We start from the raw sequence: 17,595 nt of genomic DNA, 5'->3' as shown, positions 1-17,595 counted from the left end.
GACTAATTTTAGGTTCTCTTCTAGTTCTAGTTCTAAAACACTCCATACATATAGAATTCACTCAGAACAGAAGAAAATTGCATTTTAAAATCCTCCCAGGCATGGAAAAGGAGCTGCAGTGATTCTGATCAAGATTCTTCGGCCGGGGTGGGGGTGGGGGGGCGGGGGGTGGGCGGTTACTGAGTATAAAATCTCTTAAAAAAATAAAGACTGAGCTCTGGGCTTTAGTTTTCTAATGACCATAGGCCATGGGCCAAATCTGTACCTTTCCGCCAGGGTAATTATTTATGTTTAAATCAAATGTTTTAAAAATGGAAGGAATCAGAATAACATCGTGAACAGGGGACTTTGTGTGAACTCCCATGAGGAGGACCGGTAGAACTGCGAGGACAGAGGTAGGGCCATAAAGAGCGATATTTAACCAAAATGCCTGTGAAGCAGAAAAGGACCATTTAGAATATCAGTGAACTGAATGGGTCTTGGCTCCAGGAAAGGAGAGAAGGCTCATGCCTGTTCTGAATATGCAGTGTGATTGCTCTTTGATTTGGTTTCTCCTTTGTGAGAAAGCCAGGTGGGAGGCAGTGAGACCCAAGCAAGATTTTCAGGTGTCTTTGAGCATAGCCTTGGAACCACTGGCAAGGCCTTCTAAGGAAAGATTTTCCCTGAGCCCAATGGGCCAACTCATCTAGGGGCAAAACTGACTTTGGAAGGGTGGATTGAAAAGGGGAAGGCAGCAACCGAAGCTCTGGACGGTCTGTCCCATGACCCGTTACGTGGGGGAGAGTAGATGTGCCTGTGTCACTGAGAAAACTCCATCCCTGCCTGGCCACATCTGAAGGGCACTTTCTTGTTCAATTACAAATCTATCACCTAAGAATCTGCAGCAGATCCATTATCATTCTCAGAGACACAGCCCCCACCATGGCTTTACTTATTTTAGGATTGGAAAGGAAACACAATTTTGCACATCTCTCTCCCTCCCCTTATCTTGTGTATAATCCAGGCTTTCACTTAACTCAGCCATCTCCTTGCACCCTGGAATAATACACAGCCCATTTTCATGCTTGAATGGGAGCTGAGTGTACAGCAAGGGCTGCTTCCCGCCCTATTCTATCTTTGCAAGACAGAGCTAGAAGAGAAGCCTCCTCTACGTTTGTTTCTGGAGGTTTCCACACAGCACTAAGTGAAGAGAAGGCCTGTCCAAGGCCTACTTAACTAGATCAGTGCTGACCGATAGATTGGATTTGGTGAGCTGCTGAGAACGCTGCACTTTGGAACGACTTGATTTAGCTGACGGGAAACCCAGGACAAGTCCACTGACCCTATTCCCTAGAGACACAAACTGGGCTTCTTTCCCCAAACTCTTCTAAAGGTTTGGGATGGAGGGAAAAACAATGCTAATCTTATTTTCATCTATAGAACTCCTCCCTGTCAATCACAAATGCATGAAAGAGCCTAAACTCAGGAGTCGGATTACATAGCCAGCTGCAGAATTGAGGGTGGTTCTTTGGGTTGTCCTACCTCCGCCACAGGTGCCACCAATAGGATGGCATGTTTGAACCCTTGTGTCCAGGACTCCATGTTGACACAAAAGCTTTTCTATGCCCTTTATAGGCTGAACTGGGAATGACACTGGCAACTCTCGCCTCCACTCCAACTCTAAAAAAGAGGACCTTGAACCTGTTAACCTTTGGGTTTTTAATATTCAAACCATTTTAAAATGGGTGGGGACACGGTGGGGTGGGGGCAGGCTGGGGGTAGGGTGATGGAAAATGCAAGGACGCGCAGTGGAACTGTGGACAGCCAGTTGTGGGCCTCCCTAAAGCATGCTGCTGAGTATTTCCGACACAGGGGAGGGGGTCGGGCCCTCTGGGCTCATCTCTGGGCTCGTGAGGCTGGGCAGACCTGAGGGGCCTCCGGCGGGCGGGCTCAAGGCTTCCCAAGGCTTGGCGTCCACCAGGGCCGCGGGGTAGGGCTCCACGTAGATGCGGCGCACTGCAGGCCTTGGATCCTGGAGGCTGCCCTTCCGCTCCTCCGGGAGGCTGGCGGCGTGGGCCAGAGCCAGGCCCCGCGGCCCTTCCTGGGCAGGTGCCAGCCGCTCAGCTTCCCCGGGCTCCTGGGCCAGGCCGCAGGCCCGGGACAGCTGCTGCGTGTACACGCCCTCGGACAGCGACAGCGACTGCGTCTCGCTGTGCATGAGCAGCCAACGGTAGTGGCGACTGAAGCCGCCGTAGTGCGGGGGCTTGGCCAGCTTCCGCTTTCCCAGGAAGCCCAGCGGCGGCCGCGCGCCCGGTGCTACTTTGGCGTGGTTCTTGGGCGCGGGGCCTGTGAGGGTCAGGCTGTGCAGGAGCTCGGTGCACGAGTGGTCGGCCTCGGGCCCCGGGCCGCGGCCCCGGGCGTCCTGGCGCGGCCCCGACTGAGGCTTCATGTCGTGCACCTGCAGGACGTCGGGGGCGCTTCCGCTCAGGCCGCTTCGGGCCTGCTGGGCGATGTCGTGCGATGACAGGTAGACCAGGTCCAGGTCTCGGGGGCTCAGGGCGTCACTGGAGTCGTAGTCGCTGTCAGTGGGGAGGAAGACTTCGGAGCAGCCTTCTTCGTCAGAGCAGGGCTGTGAATCTGCAAAGCCAGAGACTGCTGTTAGAAACAAGAGAAACTCCTAGCCAGGGCTCAAGGAGGGTCCTGTGGTTGAGGCCCTCCCCCATCCCTCCTCCGTGCCTAGAAGGGCTTGTGCTTCGTTTAGTCGTCTGCTCTCATTTCTTGACATTTTAATAACTTTTGAACAAGGGGCCCCACTTTTTCGTTTAGCGTAGGGCCCTGTAAGTTCTTAGCTAAAAGGGAAAGGAAGGAGAGGAACTCGGACAGGACCAACCACCCTTGCAGCAGCAGAGGGGAACATGCCCTCCTTCCCCACATCCGATTTTACTATTCACTGGGCTTATGGAGAGAGGATGAAACAGGAAACAAAGCTGGATGTCATTCATTTATTTGTTCCCTAGTTTTATTTCAGAGATGATTTCTACATTTGATAAAGTAGCAGGAACTTAAAAGGGGGAAGGAAGGAGAGGAGGCACTGTGGTGGCAGAAGTCAGGGAAACCTGGTTTCAAATCCTAGTTGTCCTCCAGATTGCTCTGTGATCTTGGGAAAGTTACTTAACTTCTTTGAACCTCAGTTTTTTTATCTGCAAAATGGGGATGACAGTAGAACTTCTTACTTAGGGTGACTAAAAAAAAAAAATGGTTTATATATATAAATACTTACCATGTTGTCAGGTGCTTAAAAAGAAAAAAAATAAGGCCAAAGAAAAAAACAAAACATAAGTAAAATCAGAGGTGAAAATCACCCTCAAAGGGCATACTACACTAATCATACTGAGCCACAAGTTAGTTCTGTAGATATTTGTCATTTAATGCACTAGTTGTTTGTATCTTTTTCCCAATCAGGTTGTACATTTCTGTAGGGCAAAGACTGCCTTAAAATCCTTTGAATTTCCCACAGAACTCAGCCCATAATAGGTCCTTGGTAAATATATGCTAATTTTGAAAACATGAAAAGTCCTCTTAAAAAGAACAAGAAATCTCTAATCTCTAAATTTGAGGCAATCCCGTTCAAAAATCTCCATAGGATTTTTCTTTTTTTTTAGTATTTATTTGGTTGCACGGGGTCTTAGTTGTGGCAGGTGGGCTCCTTAGTTGTGGCATGAAAACTCTTAAGTTGCGGCATACATGTGGGATCTAGTTCCCTGACTAGGAATCGAACCCGGGCCTCCTGCATTGGGAACACGGAGTGTTATCTACTGTGCCACCAGGGAAGTCCCCTCCATAGGGTTTTTAAATGGAATTTAGAAAATTGATTTTTAAATTTATCTGGAAAAGAAAATTTGTGAGAATAGCTAACTTTTTTTTTTTTTTAAGGTACAGTAGGGAGGAGCCTGATTTATGAGGTATCAAAACATATTATAGAGCTTTGGTAATTAAAACTTTGTAGTATTGGTGTACAGATGGACAGATGGATCTGTAGAACAGAAATATAAAGTCCAGGAACAGTCTTAATTCAGTGTGATAATTGAACATGTGGTAAAGATAGCATTTCAAGGTAGGGGAGTGAATAGATTATTCAGTATATAGTGTCGGGACAATTGGTTATCCCTTTAGTAAAATATTAGAGAAAGTCCTGCTTCATCTCAAATATAAAAATAAATTCCATGTAGTTTAAATATAACAAGCAAACTCTACAAGTATTAGAAGACAATATGTTTGTGGTTTTGGGTAGGAAGGTCTTTCTAAGCAAGACAAAACCCCAGAAGTCAGAAAAGAAGTGACTGATAAATTTGACTACATCAAAGTTTAATACTTTGTAAAACAAATGATCACATAAAGTAAAAAAGTAAGTGGTGATTGGAAGAAAATAGTAATAATATGTATAACAAAAGATTAATATACAGGATATATATAGATCTCCTGTAAATCAGTAAGAAGACAATCCAAACGGGTAGAAGATAACCAACAATTCAAAGAATAATACAAATGGCCAATAAGCATAATAAAGATATTCAACGTAGGTAGACTATAATTACTAATTAGGTAGTAATTTGGAAAATGCAAGTTGAAGCAAAAACAAAGCATTTTTTTGCCCATCAGATCTGCTGAAAATAAAAACGATAATCTCTTGTATTGGTGACGTGCGGGAAATCAGGAACCCTCATATAATGGTGGTGGGAATAGAAACTGGTCTGGCTCTTTGAATAGCAGCTCGGTAGAATATATTAAAAATGTGCATATCATTTGTCCCAGCAAGTCCTTTTTCAGATATCTATGTTTGAGAAATTGTCACTATGTGTACATGGAGGCATTTACAAATTGTTCACTGTAACATGATTTATAAAACTAGAAATAATCTTGTGGCTGAGACTACTGTGAAAGGAAGACTTAGAGACACAGAAGCATTAAGAAAAGAAAAATAGTTTAAGAAAAGAAAAATACTTTACTTGGCAAAGTTCTGCAAGGGAGTCCAAATTCAGTGCTGGCTTGCTGATGAAAAAATACAACAGGTATTTAAAGTAAAAACCCACAGGGTTACAAGGTTATAGTTAGTCTTGCATGGTGGAAAATCAGTATGATTATCATAAGAATACTGTAAACTTAAGGGAAAAAAATTGTTTTGTTAGGGAGTCAGTAATCTACACAAATGGGATTAAGGTTTCTTCTATTTTAGGGACTAGGACCAGATGTAATATATATATTTTTTGCTTGTTTGTTTATTTCAGAGTCAGGGTATGAAGTGTTTCTTTTCCTTTTTTCTTTTTCCTGACTGTAGAAGATGACATTGCTTACTCATTGGCAGGGCAAGATTTCAGTTTTGTTCTCTCGCTGCTGGCTGCTACCCAATATCCATTATCCTTTTTTAGTTACAAAATCTTAAATTTTGTTTGAGGTAGCAGTGCATTCATGTAAAAGACCACGTTTTTTTCAGCTTCCTTTGCAGCTAGGCATGGTCACATAACTAAATTCTGGCCAGTGAGATAGAACTGAAAGTATGGTATGAAACTTTTGGAAGGCTGCATTAGAGGAGCTGGCTTAGCTGGGAGATAGGCCATTTTGTTTTTCCTCTTTCCTTCCAATTGCCTGTAACAAGATGTGTTGGCTGGGCTCACAAGGCAACCTTGGAAAAGGAAGCCATGTGCTAGGATGGTGGAGCTGAAAAAGGGGGCATGGTATCTGAAGACCATGGAGTCCACATACTGTCGCTGAATTGTCTACCTCTGGGCTTCTTTCACATAAGAACGAAATAAAATATCTTGTGTTAATGACACCCTTATTTGGGTTTTCTGTAACAAGGATCCAGACTTAATCCTAAGTGATACAAGCCTAAATGTTTATTATTAGGAGAATGGTTTAAAAATTTGGGCACATCCATACTATGGAATGTTATCCAGCAGCTACAAAGAATGAGATCAACCCTTATGTTGTTCTTTAAATAATGGCTATCAAAAAGGACACCCTTTTTTATTTTGAGGGGTTCTACTCATCTGTTCAAGGGTCCCCTCAAACAAAGCCTTCTTTAGGAAGCACCCCCCAACTGTCCCAGAAAGGACTGCCCACTTGTCTGCACTGCTGAAGTAGTTTTTCCTTCAATTATCCTTTGGCACTTAGCCTGTACAGACTTGTATTATTAGTTATCTTTTTAAATGCAAATATAACATCCTGGTTTCCTGGTTGGACCAGAGCCCTCTTAGGGCAAAGATATTTAATTCATCCATTTATTCAACAATGAAGATTTTGTTTTGCTTCAGCTGCTGCTCTAACAGAAACACTGTGTTTGGTGGCTGACTGAATATAAAATTAATAACAAAGGATCTGCTTCAGGGATTTTACTGTTTTAATGGAGGCAGGGGCATATATGCATCTATGAGACTGTGGAAGAACATATCTTTTATAAAAGAAGTTTAGCAAATAAGATGCAGGTTTATAGGAAGGAGATCACATTTTATTGGGACAGGATTGATGAAGTACTCTGTCATCTCTATTTTTTCTCTCCATTCATTCATCTCTATTTCTATCTATATTAATTTATTTCTTCACTTTCAAAAAGTGTTTTGAGGCAGCTTTTAATAATAAATATGCAAATGTTGATGAGAGGCTTAGAAACCAGAGAGGAAAATGAAACAATACAGGTAGTCCTGTTTGACTATAATACGGGAACAGGAATGGAATTTTGGGAAAATGAGGCTACAAAAGTAAGATGCCAGCAGTTTCACTCTTGGGAATTTATCCTAGAAAAATAAAGTTTATTTTCATGCAGGAACTTGTATATGAAGGTTCATAGCAATTTTATTGGTATTACCTCCAAACTGGAAATTACCCAAATATCCTTCTGTGGATGCATGATACATCCATACAATGGAATAATACTCATCAGTACAAATAAAGAATTCCATTTATGTGACATTTATGAAATAATTATAGAGATGAAGTACAGATTTGTACTAGCCAGGGGCAAGGATGTGGGGAGGGGCGGTGGGTAAGGCTATAAAGGGGTAACAGAGGAAGTTTTGTGGTGACGGTACAATTGAGTATCTTGACTATGGTGGTGATTACCCAAGGCTGCACATGTGACAAATTACATAGAGCTATACAAGCGAGCCTGCATGCTTATGTGCAGGTGCACACACACACATACATACACACATGCACAAGTGTATGTATAACTGGTAAAATCTGGATAAACTGTGGATTATACCAGGTTCTTGGTTTTGATGTTGTATTGATATAAGAACTGTGTAAGATGTGAACACTGGGGAGAGGCTGGGGGAAGAGAACATGGGAATTCCTGTACATTTCTTTGCAACCTGCTGTTCTTATAATTATTTTAAATAAATGGTTAAAAGAGGTTATTTAATTTTTTTTAAAAGGTAGGGTGGAGTCAGAGGAGAGCAGTGAATGCCTAGATAAGGAGTTTGTACCTAATTTTGTCACCAGTGGGTAATTATCAGCGAATTTTGAAGAAGTAATTGACAAGATGAGAGCTGTGATTTAGGATAATTATGTAGCAGGTAGGATGTAAGAAGAACTGGATCAGGAGGAAACAGCAGGGAGGCCAGCTGGGAGGCTGTTGTCCAAGCTATGTTTCCTTTAAATATTTACCTTTTTTAGGTTGTGGGCCTGAGCAAGAGTGGTGGTTACGTGGAAGAGAAGAGAAGTCCAGGAAGGTCATTCATTCAAAGATGTTTACTGAACACCTATTTTGTGATAGACAGACATGGTCTCTGCTTTCAAGCAGCTCACAGAGGGAGGATTAGACAATAAGAATATACATAAGATTAATTTCAAAGAGTGTAAAGTTCTATGAATAAAATGAAACTGAACTTCAGCTAGAGAGTGACTTGGGAGGGAGGTTCGTTTAATAAGGTGGCCAAGGGAGGAGTCTCTGGAGTCTAGATGAGACCTCAGTGATCAGAAGGAACCAGCTTTGTGAACATTTTAGAGAGCAGTCTTTCAGACAACTTGGAGAAGGAAGTGCAAAGGCCCTGAAATGACTAATAGGTTTCAGGCCTTGGTGCCTGGGAGATAGGAGTAGCATTAAACCAGAGGAGTTTAATTGCAACAGGGTTGGGCAGTGGAAGAGATGGTAAATTTAATTTGGGACAGGTTGAACTTAAGCAGTTGGCCAAAGCATCCTGGAGGGATGGAATGGGAATGTGGTAGGGTAGCAAAGTTGAGGGAAGATGTTTGTGCGTAGAGAAGAAGGAACTGTTGGAAAGGGAACTGTTGAAGATATGAGTAGTACGTTGATGGAAATAACAAGGCGGGGTGATCACTTGGGAGCACAAGTGCTGTCATTGGTCTTTAGTGAAAAAGATGTAAGGACTCCTGGTTAGGGAAGAAGACAGACATAGCTTTTCAAGTTAAAAGGCGAGAACTGGATAAAGGCTTGGGATGAATGACTTTGAAATTCTTAAAACAAATTTTAGGCAGTACTTTTCCCTATCTTTAGTGGGAAAAATTGGGAACTGCGAGTAATAGGCTGTCAGAACTGTTGGCTGTTTTTGATGATGGCAGTGGTAGGTGCCATAGGGGTCATGAAAAAGAGAGGTTAACTGAAGATTTGAAATTGGGCTGGAAATAAGATCCATGCAATTAATTGAAAATCGACTTTAGTTGAACTTTCTTCTCTATTTATCTGGTCACTGTTGTCTATTCAGCTATCCATATGTACTATTCATTTGCATCCACAATAGTAATAACAATACTTGCTATTTACTTAGTACTTACTGTGGGCCAGTCATCATGCTAAGTGCTCTAGGTGCTTTATCTTACTTAATTTTTACACCAGTTCCCATTCTGCAGATAAGAATACTGAAGTCTAGGCTTATTAAAATTTCCAATTCATATAAGCTGGTAAGTGGCAGAATAGGAACCTACACGCAGATTTGTCTCACTCCAAAGACCTGCTGTACTGCCATTTACCTTAGAATTCCCATGGCTTTCTGTGGAAGCTTTCTGAGGCCTGGGACCTGGTTCGTCTGATTCACTTTGCGTGGCGCCCACACATAGCTATATTAAGCTCTTAGTAAGAGAAACACGTTAGGTCTTGTATTAGTTTCCTGTGGCTATTGTAACAAATTACCACACACTCATGACTTAAAACAACAGAAATTTATTCTCTCACAGCTTTGGAAGCCGAGAAAGTCTGAAATTAAGGTGTCAGCAGGGTTGCACTCCCTCTGGAGGCTCTAGGGGAGAATACTTCCTTGCCTCTTACAGCTTCTGGTGGCTGTTGGCATTCCTTGGGCTGCATCACTCCAATCTCGGCTTCTGTCTTCACGTGAACTCTCGTCTGTGTCTTATAAGGACACTTGTCGTTGGATTTAGGGCTCACCTGGGTAATCCAGGATGATCTTATTTCAGGACCCTGAATGATATCTGTGAAGACTCTTTTTCCACATAAGGTCACATTTGCAGGTTCTGAGGGTTAGGACGTGAACGTGTCTTTTTAGTGGCCACCAGTTAACCCACTAGAAGTCTGATAGTAAAAATGATACATCTAGAAGCAACTGCTGAGGAGTGTGTGTCACTTTTTTCCTCTTTCCAGCCTATATCAGGTCAAATGTGCTATAAGAACAGTTTGCACTTTGACCTCTCAGCGTACAAATAGTGAGCACTTGTTGGCTGTAGGGGAATAAGGAGTATATGAAGGTATGCTTTAAAGGGCTGACATTCTGATATTTCAGTGGAGCATCATATTTTAAGACTCAGTCTCTCAGGAAGAGCCTGTGCTGATTTCCCCAGGTAGAGTTAGTTGCTCAGTTCTCATGGCTCATAAAGCATTTTATTTATATCTCTGTTATTGCATTTATCGAGGTTTATTATAAATTATTCACTTGTATTTTTCTCTCCCTCATTAACTGTGAACTCTAGAGGGTATGCACTGTGTCTCGTTCATCTCTGCTTAGTAAATGTTGAAGAAGCCAGTCAGTGAAGGAATGGGCTAAGGAAGGAGTCAAGCAAAGGGACATGCAGATCCTCTGTATTGCCCAGATCATCTGATCTGAGCATGAACATGTGAACAGACCATGAGGACTAGAGTGTGAATTAATCATCACTGTATTATTAGCCTCTTGTGGTGTATCTGGTACATACAAGGCTCTCAGTAAAGAATGCTGGGTTGAACTGAAACTGAAACGAATATTGAAATCGGAGAGCTTAAAGAGCAAAGAGATTTGATTGCCTCTTAAAAACAATACTGAAAGCAGCCTGAGAAGATCTGATTTACTTAATCTGCCATAGAAATGTCTGAAAACAATCACCTAAATCATTTTGCTTTATTTTATTTTTTTCATTTTGCTTTATATTTGGTGGTACTTGATTTGAGTCAGCCCAGTTGTAGCAGAAAGAACAATTATCTTAAAACTAGACAAAACTGGGCTGAAGTCCTGTCTTGTTCCTTACTGTGTATATGATCTTGAGCAAATCACTTAGCCCCTCTGAACTTAGCCCCTTCATCTGTAGCATGTAGGTAATTATGTTACCTATCTTCCGTTGGTGCTATGAGGATTAAATTTGTTTAAAATACTTTAAGTGCCTTACAAAGAGAAGGTGTTAATATTATTGAAATCCTTTTCACTTTTATTTTTATTAAACAAATTTTTTTTTATTCATTTATTCATTTATTTTTTGGCTGCATTGGGTCTTTGTTGCTGTGCACGGGCTTTCTCTAGTTGTGGCGAGTGGGGGCTACGCTTTGTTGCGGTGGCTTCTCTTGTTGTGGAGCATGGGCTCTAGGCGCGTGGGCTTCGGTAGTTGTGGCACAGGGGCTCAGTAGTTGTGGCACACGAGCTCTAGAGCTCAGGCTCAGTAGTTGTGGCGCACGGGCTTAGTTGCTCCGTGGCATGTGGGATCTTCCCGGACCAGGGCTCGAACCTGTGTCCCCTGCATTGGCAGGCGGATTCTTAACCACTGCACCACCAGGGAAGTACTCTTTCCACTTTTAAATAGAGAATAACTAGAAAGCATATCAAGAGGTGACTCATTAAAATACAAACCAATAATCAGAAAAACTTCAAGATTTTGCTGTGAGAATGGTGAATAAAGGAGAACAGTCATCTCTTGAAGGGTGTCTTGTGTTAGTTAGTCCAGTACTGTATTTCTCATCCTAGATTTAGCACTGAGTTTGTAAATGATGTGAATTCTTTACTGTAGCTCCCGGGAGCAAGGGAGATAGGAGATAAATCAAGAGAAGAGCTAGTTATAACTGTAGTAACCCAGGAAAGAGATGAAAAAGGGCTTGAGTATGGAGTGGTAAATATTATCTTGTAGGTTCAAAGACCTACACTTTGGAAACACTGCTCTAGTGGGAATCTAAATATTTGACTTCCATGGTGGTTGTATTATTTATTATAGGACTTAGTGGAACCGATTGCTTAGAGTGGGATACCCCTCCCAGAACAAGCTGGGAAAATCTCCAGGATGCCAGCCAGGGCACTGAGGAGAGTTTCCAGGGATTTAGGTCACTACCACTCCCTCCCTTCCTGGAAAAGAATGCAAAGTGCAGCTTCCATCCCCAGATCCGGGCCATATGCTCCATTAAGCATTGTAGGCGCCTTGCCCAGCTGTTATTTTTAATAAACCTGGTTGTGCGCCTCAATTTCCCTTAGAGGGCCCACTGGGCAGGCCAGCACTGGTAGAACCTTGCATTTCCCCTCTGGTTGACCCAAGAGCTGTTTGATGGAAGTTCTGCCCATAGTATTAGTGCTGGCTTAGGAAGCTTGGCTTTCTTGCCATTGTAATGGGTGTTGCAACTCCTGGTCTCTGTGGATCAGGCCAACAACAGCAGAGTAGAATTGATGTGGATTTTGAGGGCTTTATGGGGAGATGACATTGCAGGGAAGAATAATTGATTTAAAGCCATTGCTTTTCTCTTAAAGGCAGGGGGCATGGCAGGATGGAAAGAAAGGAATAATTAGTAGTATTTGCCCTAAAAATCTATCTTCACATTTTTAATATATCACTGTCCAAATTGCTGCTTTTTGTGTGTGTGCTTCATTGAATCTGTTTCCACTATGTTTGAGTAGAATTTAAATAATTTAGAAACAAAGAATTTTAATAAATCTCTCATCAGGCCTTGGGTAGAACCTCAGGGGCTTGTTCACCTTCTAATTTCCCATCTTCAGATTCCTGTTGATACTTTTTTTCTTTGATCTGTTTAATTTATGCCATAGTGTTCTTAATCTTAACATCATCTGGGAAAAGCTTACCAGGAAGATTTACATTTGGAAGATCAGGATAATCTTCACATGCATCTGAAGGAAACAATGCCCCCCTCCCCCCTGTTGCCTCACCCATGCGTCACTAGGAGAAATAGTGGTATCGGAAAACAAAAAAAGTTGCTGCTGCCTGTGACTACTATGCCCACAGAAAAGGAGTGGGAGAGAAAATACCCATGTGATGGACCAATCATTCCACCCCTGCCTTGCGCTGCCTTTTCTAGGAGCCAACTTTCCTCCTTGGGTCCTTGGGAGATGCTTAATTTTAATTGACTCAGAGGAGTTCTACTTTGTGTTTGAAAACCACACAGAAATGGGAAGTAAGTTAAAGAGTTCCACTGCTCTCCCACCCTGTTTGTCCAACCACATACACACACAAACAAATCCAGGGTACTCAACAGCCTTAAGACAAAATCTTGGGCTGGTACCAGAGTCTAGGCTTGTGATAGGCTTTGTATTTCCATCAGGCTTCTCAGAAGTTAAGTGACCCCTACTCACACAGAATGGAACTGTGTTGCACACTTTGCCCTGTGAGCAACCAGTGGGGATATACCTCTAACTTGGATTTTTCCCTCTTCATAAATGGTTTCCAAACAAAAATAGTCATACTAGTGGAGAGGACAGAGTATGCAGGAGCAGATTTCATTGCTCTGAAATGCTTGTGCTTTTGTGAGGGGATGCAGTGCTAAATGTTTCTCCCAGTTCTCAACAGTTTCCCTGTCACTGGGTTCCATTTTTCATTTGCTGCCCTCCACGTCTTTGTGTTTCACAGCCCATGGAATCTTGGCTTCAGAGAAATAAATGGACCCAAGAGAGAGTTATATTTTAAGAAACAGAATGATGATTGCTCACATTTTAAGTTAATAATAAAATCCGAGTGTAATTGGCCAGATCTTCCCAGCAGGGAGTGTGTGTAACCCGTCATCTGGCCAACGTGAGAATTTGGCACTTACGTGGCACAGGAGAGGCCACCCTCATACAGCCAGGGGGGACCCACTTAGGACCCTGTGGCCAAGAGAAGATTAAACACTGGGAAAGTTCTGTGAGTAGAGAGGGCAGACAAGGGCTGTGAAGTGGAAGTAGAATTGAAGAGTTGTTTGTAGAATTATGTGAATTGGGGAACAACATAGGGTATATCTATCCTGCCTTTAAAAAATGCCCTTTCAAGCCTGTACCTCTCCAGCTACTGCCCTCCCTCCTTCTTCTCTTTCACAGCCAAGATTTTGAAGAGTGTATCCTTGCTGATCCCATTTACTCCCCTATCTACTTCTATTCCGTTTCTATCTCCTTTCCTTTATAAACTGCTGTCATCAAGGCTACTGACGACTTCCTTGTTGAAAACAAAAAACAAAACAAAAAAATAGAAGCTTTTCAGTTTTATTTAACCTTTTACCATCATTTGATATGTTTTAATTTCTGTGACACTACTCTCTTGATTTTATCTTCTTCCTCTGGTTGTTACTTCTTAGTTTAAGAAGTCTCGCTCTTCTGTTCCACAGGGATCCTTCCATAGTCTCCTCTCTTACTCTACCTGCTCTCTTTAGGAAATATCAAGCATTTTCATAGCTTCATCATTCATATGTCAACAATTATTAAATCTATATTATTAGTCCAGTTCTCTTTTCTGAGCTTCAGACCCTATACATCCTGGGTTTTTTTTGAATGTTTCTTTTTGCATGGGATGTCCCAAAGCTAACCTAAATTCAACATGCCCATTCGCTCAAGCTTGTTTCTTCTCCTGTCTAACCTGTTTTTGGTAAATAGCATCATAATGTCCTGAGGCACTGTCTCCTCTGTTAATAAGCTTCCTAATTGATCTCCTGCTTCCAACATTGGTCTCTTCAAGCAACACACAGATTGGATTCTAAAGAAAATACAGATTATATCAATCCTTGCTTAAAAGTTTTCAGTGGCTTTCCATCACAAGTAGAATAAAATTCCAGTTTCTTACCATGCCCTGCCTGGTCTGGCCCTTGCCTTTCTCTGTACCCCCTCTCTTACCACTAGCCCCTTTGTTCACTCTGCCCCAATACTTTGGCTTTCTTTCCACCCCTCACCCACCTCAGGGCCTTTTGCTGTTTTGTTGCTTGCAATATTCCAACTCCAGATCTTTGTATAACTGGATCCTTTTTTTGTGGCTGGTTCAAATGTAACCTTCACAGATAGGTCTCTGCTGATCATCCTAGTGGATTCAGCACTCTCCCTACCCACCTTGATTGCTGTTTTGTATTATGCACTGGAATATTCACTATTTGAAATGATCTTGTTTATATTTTCATGTCAGCTCTGTGGGAGCACAGACTTTGCTTTGTTTATCATTATATCCCTGTTACCTTGAAGAGTGCCTGGAACATAGTGGGTAACCAATGAATGTTTTTTTAAATGAAAAAAAAAAGGTCAATGTCCTTAGATCCTGAGTGCAGCCAGACTGCTTGCAGTTCCCTGAACTACAACACAGTTGCACATTCTGCTTCCTCTTCCTATAATCCTTTCCTCTTTCCTCTTTTTCAGCTCAACTCCTACTTATCTGTCAGTACTTGACTTTGTCACCTCTTCCAGGAAGCTCTCTTTGATCTTATGATTTCCTGGTTAACACCTTCATTAGACTCTATAGCACCCTATGCATGTCCTCATTATAGCACACATGCAGTTAGTATGAAATTGTTTGTTAATGTATCTGTCTCCCTGTTAGATTAGCTTCTGGCAGGGATGGTATTTTATTTGTATCCCCAGCCCACTGGGAATCTATAAAAATCTACTTAATTATTTTGTTTAGTTATTTGTTAAATCATAGAATTCTTTGGTAATGTAAATTAGCTGTCCCCCAAGTTCTTGCACTAGCCAAGTTTTGATTTTCAGACATGATGTTTTAAAAATGTACATAACCTTACTTATAGAAAAGGTTCATGCCCCCACTGAAGTCTTCTGTAATAAGAATAACATTAAATACTATACTTACAATTTATTGTCTACTATGTGCCATGAACCTCTGACATAGATTGTCTTATTCACAAATAACTTTTCAAGGTGTATATATTATTATTCTCATTTTACATATGCAGAAACTGAGACTTACATGTAGTAATCTGTTCAAGCGCATATAACTAGCAAAAAAAAGCTGGAATTTGAATCCAGGTCTTTGATTTCTAAGCCCAAGCTCTTTCTGCTACGCCATGCTGCCCCCTATGGGACAAGTTCACATTTCAGAACTGTTTATTAAAAATCATTGTGAAGCTTATAAAATTTGAGCTTCTATAAGCTACAGAATCAGGAAAGATGCTTTGAATACCATTATTTTAATCAACTAGAAAAATGACATTAGTTTTAACATGTTCTAGGCAAGAGCATTATATTGTCTGTGACTAGTACGCTTTCTCTCTGTTTATAAGCATAAGGGTGTTTTGTAGAAGTTTGTATTAACTCAGCTATGTTTTTTCCAGTTAGTGTTTGCTACGTAAACTCCAATTTAATTCCCAAGAGTGGAGGTGACTTGCTAGGCCTCTCCTCCAGCTTGTCTGTAAGTTGTCTCCTGATTGTTGTATCCATGATGAGCCCAGTCTACTCATTTGGCCTCAGGCTCAGGATTCTAGTGTATCCACGGTTTCTCTCTTTCCCAACTCTCACCCCAGGATGTTGGTGCCATGTGGGTGGGAAGTTTGCCATGAACTTTACCCAGACTAGGACCTACTTCCTGCCTCATTCCTGTCAGTCCCTCCCTATTTACTGGAGGCTGGGCCTGTTCTCTTTATTACCTGGTTTTGGTTAAATTCCTTTTGTATCTTGGAAGCTTGGCCTAGAACTGGACTGAATCTTCCCCACCCCTAAATGGAGGTGATCTCCGGTCGTTGCCCTAGCTTCCTACCCCTCCCCATTCTGATTTTGTTTCCTCTGTGCTTCTAGACTCTTACCACTGAGCAGTGTTTCCTACTGCTTGCTGGAACTAATGACTTAGCACAGAAGAACCTCATCAGTGGAGACAGGACCAAGAATCTGGTGACTGAAATATAGAACTTTAGATCTTATTGCTTACCACTCACTGCCTTTCTTCTGTGCATCTCTGGGGATGGGGATGGTGATGGAAGACAGTCTATATGTGATGATGTAGAATTGATCTTCTTTAGGTTCTGCTCATCTGAGGGGTCTGTCAGCTTAGTGATGGATAAGCCAGAAACTGGTTGTTTGTATCTTGCATAATGTAGAGCATCCATGATCCACCTCATTTCACGCCAAACTTCATCTATTTGCTTTGGGATAAAATGGTAAAAGACATTAATTATCAAACAGGTTTAAAAAGGTTTAAGTTTCCCTGAGAGTCCAAGATGATACATTTTCCACAGTATTGGTTCTGAGCAAGGGTAAAATATTTTCAACATAGGTTTGCTGAACCAGAAAACACCACTTCTTTATAATCTCTCGTGTCTTGCATGTTTTTACCTGAGAGGCTATTTCATTTAGTGCAAATAGTGGAAGACCTGGATTCCAGCTGGGATCCACAACTTACTGGTTCTGTAACAACCTTTGGCAAATCACTTGACCTTTTCCAGCCTCAGTTGCCTTATTTGTGAAATGTGGACAAGACGTTTCCCCTTTTATACCTCACAGGACTGCTGTGATGACTGGGTGAAATGATGTATTTGAAGGTCCTTTGTAAAACTGCAGGGTACATTTCTCATACATATGAAGTGTTATTAATTCTCAGCATGTAATGAGATATTACTCATTAGGATATTATGGGGAAGGCATATGATGAAGTCTGAATTTCAGAACAGGTGAAGAAAGGAATGTAGTTTTAGTTCTATGTGAACTAGAAGAACAAAGCATTACTGGAATAAGCAGAGATTCTTGGACCTATTTTAATAGAAATAACTTTTATATATTAAACTTACTTTCCTACATATAAGTGCTTCTAAAGTACAAAACAGCTTAAACAGCGTATTCTTCTAAGTAATTTAAACATCCTTGTAATTTTAGAGTAGCCCATTTGATTTCTGGGTTACCAAAGAGATTTTAACATTTTCATTATAAAGTATAATAGTTGTGACTCAGTTGTAAAAGTCATTCATATTTATGTGTCTGTCTCTGTAGATGACAGATATTCTCCCAAATCTTAATAGACACTATCCATAAACTTTCTGGTTATTCTGACTCTCTCCAAGGAGGTTGTTAATGACATTTTTTCATGGGACCCTGGAGCTTGTGATAGGCTTTGCATCTAATTTCACTGGGTGCTTTGAGCAAGCCGTTAACTTCTGACCCATTTACTCAGCTGTAAAAAGAAGAGGTTGTACCGAATGATGTCTAAGTTCCCTTCCAGCTCTGACACTTTATGATTTAT

At 41.5% G+C, this 17,595-nt stretch overlaps 1 protein-coding gene across 1 annotated transcript in view; it reads right to left on the bottom strand.

Annotated features, from left to right (window-relative positions):
• Positions 1–1,819: 1,819 nt before the first annotated feature.
• ANKFN1 (ankyrin repeat and fibronectin type III domain containing 1) overlaps positions 1,820–17,595 on the bottom strand; it is a 155,155-nt gene continuing 139,379 nt past the window's right edge. The window contains exons 17-18 of the mRNA XM_068531301.1: positions 16,291–16,504; positions 1,820–2,616 (exon numbers count right to left, since the gene is read on the bottom strand). Coding sequence (XP_068387402.1) covers positions 1,820–2,616; positions 16,291–16,504 — 1,011 coding nt within the window. The remainder of the gene's footprint in view (positions 2,617–16,290; positions 16,505–17,595) is intronic.

The sequence above is a fragment of the Eschrichtius robustus genome, chromosome 20 (genome assembly GCF_028021215.1).
Source record: "Eschrichtius robustus isolate mEscRob2 chromosome 20, mEscRob2.pri, whole genome shotgun sequence".
In the NCBI taxonomy this organism is placed as follows: Eukaryota; Metazoa; Chordata; class Mammalia; order Artiodactyla; family Eschrichtiidae; genus Eschrichtius; species Eschrichtius robustus.
This window is presented reverse-complemented; position numbering and strand designations above follow the sequence as displayed.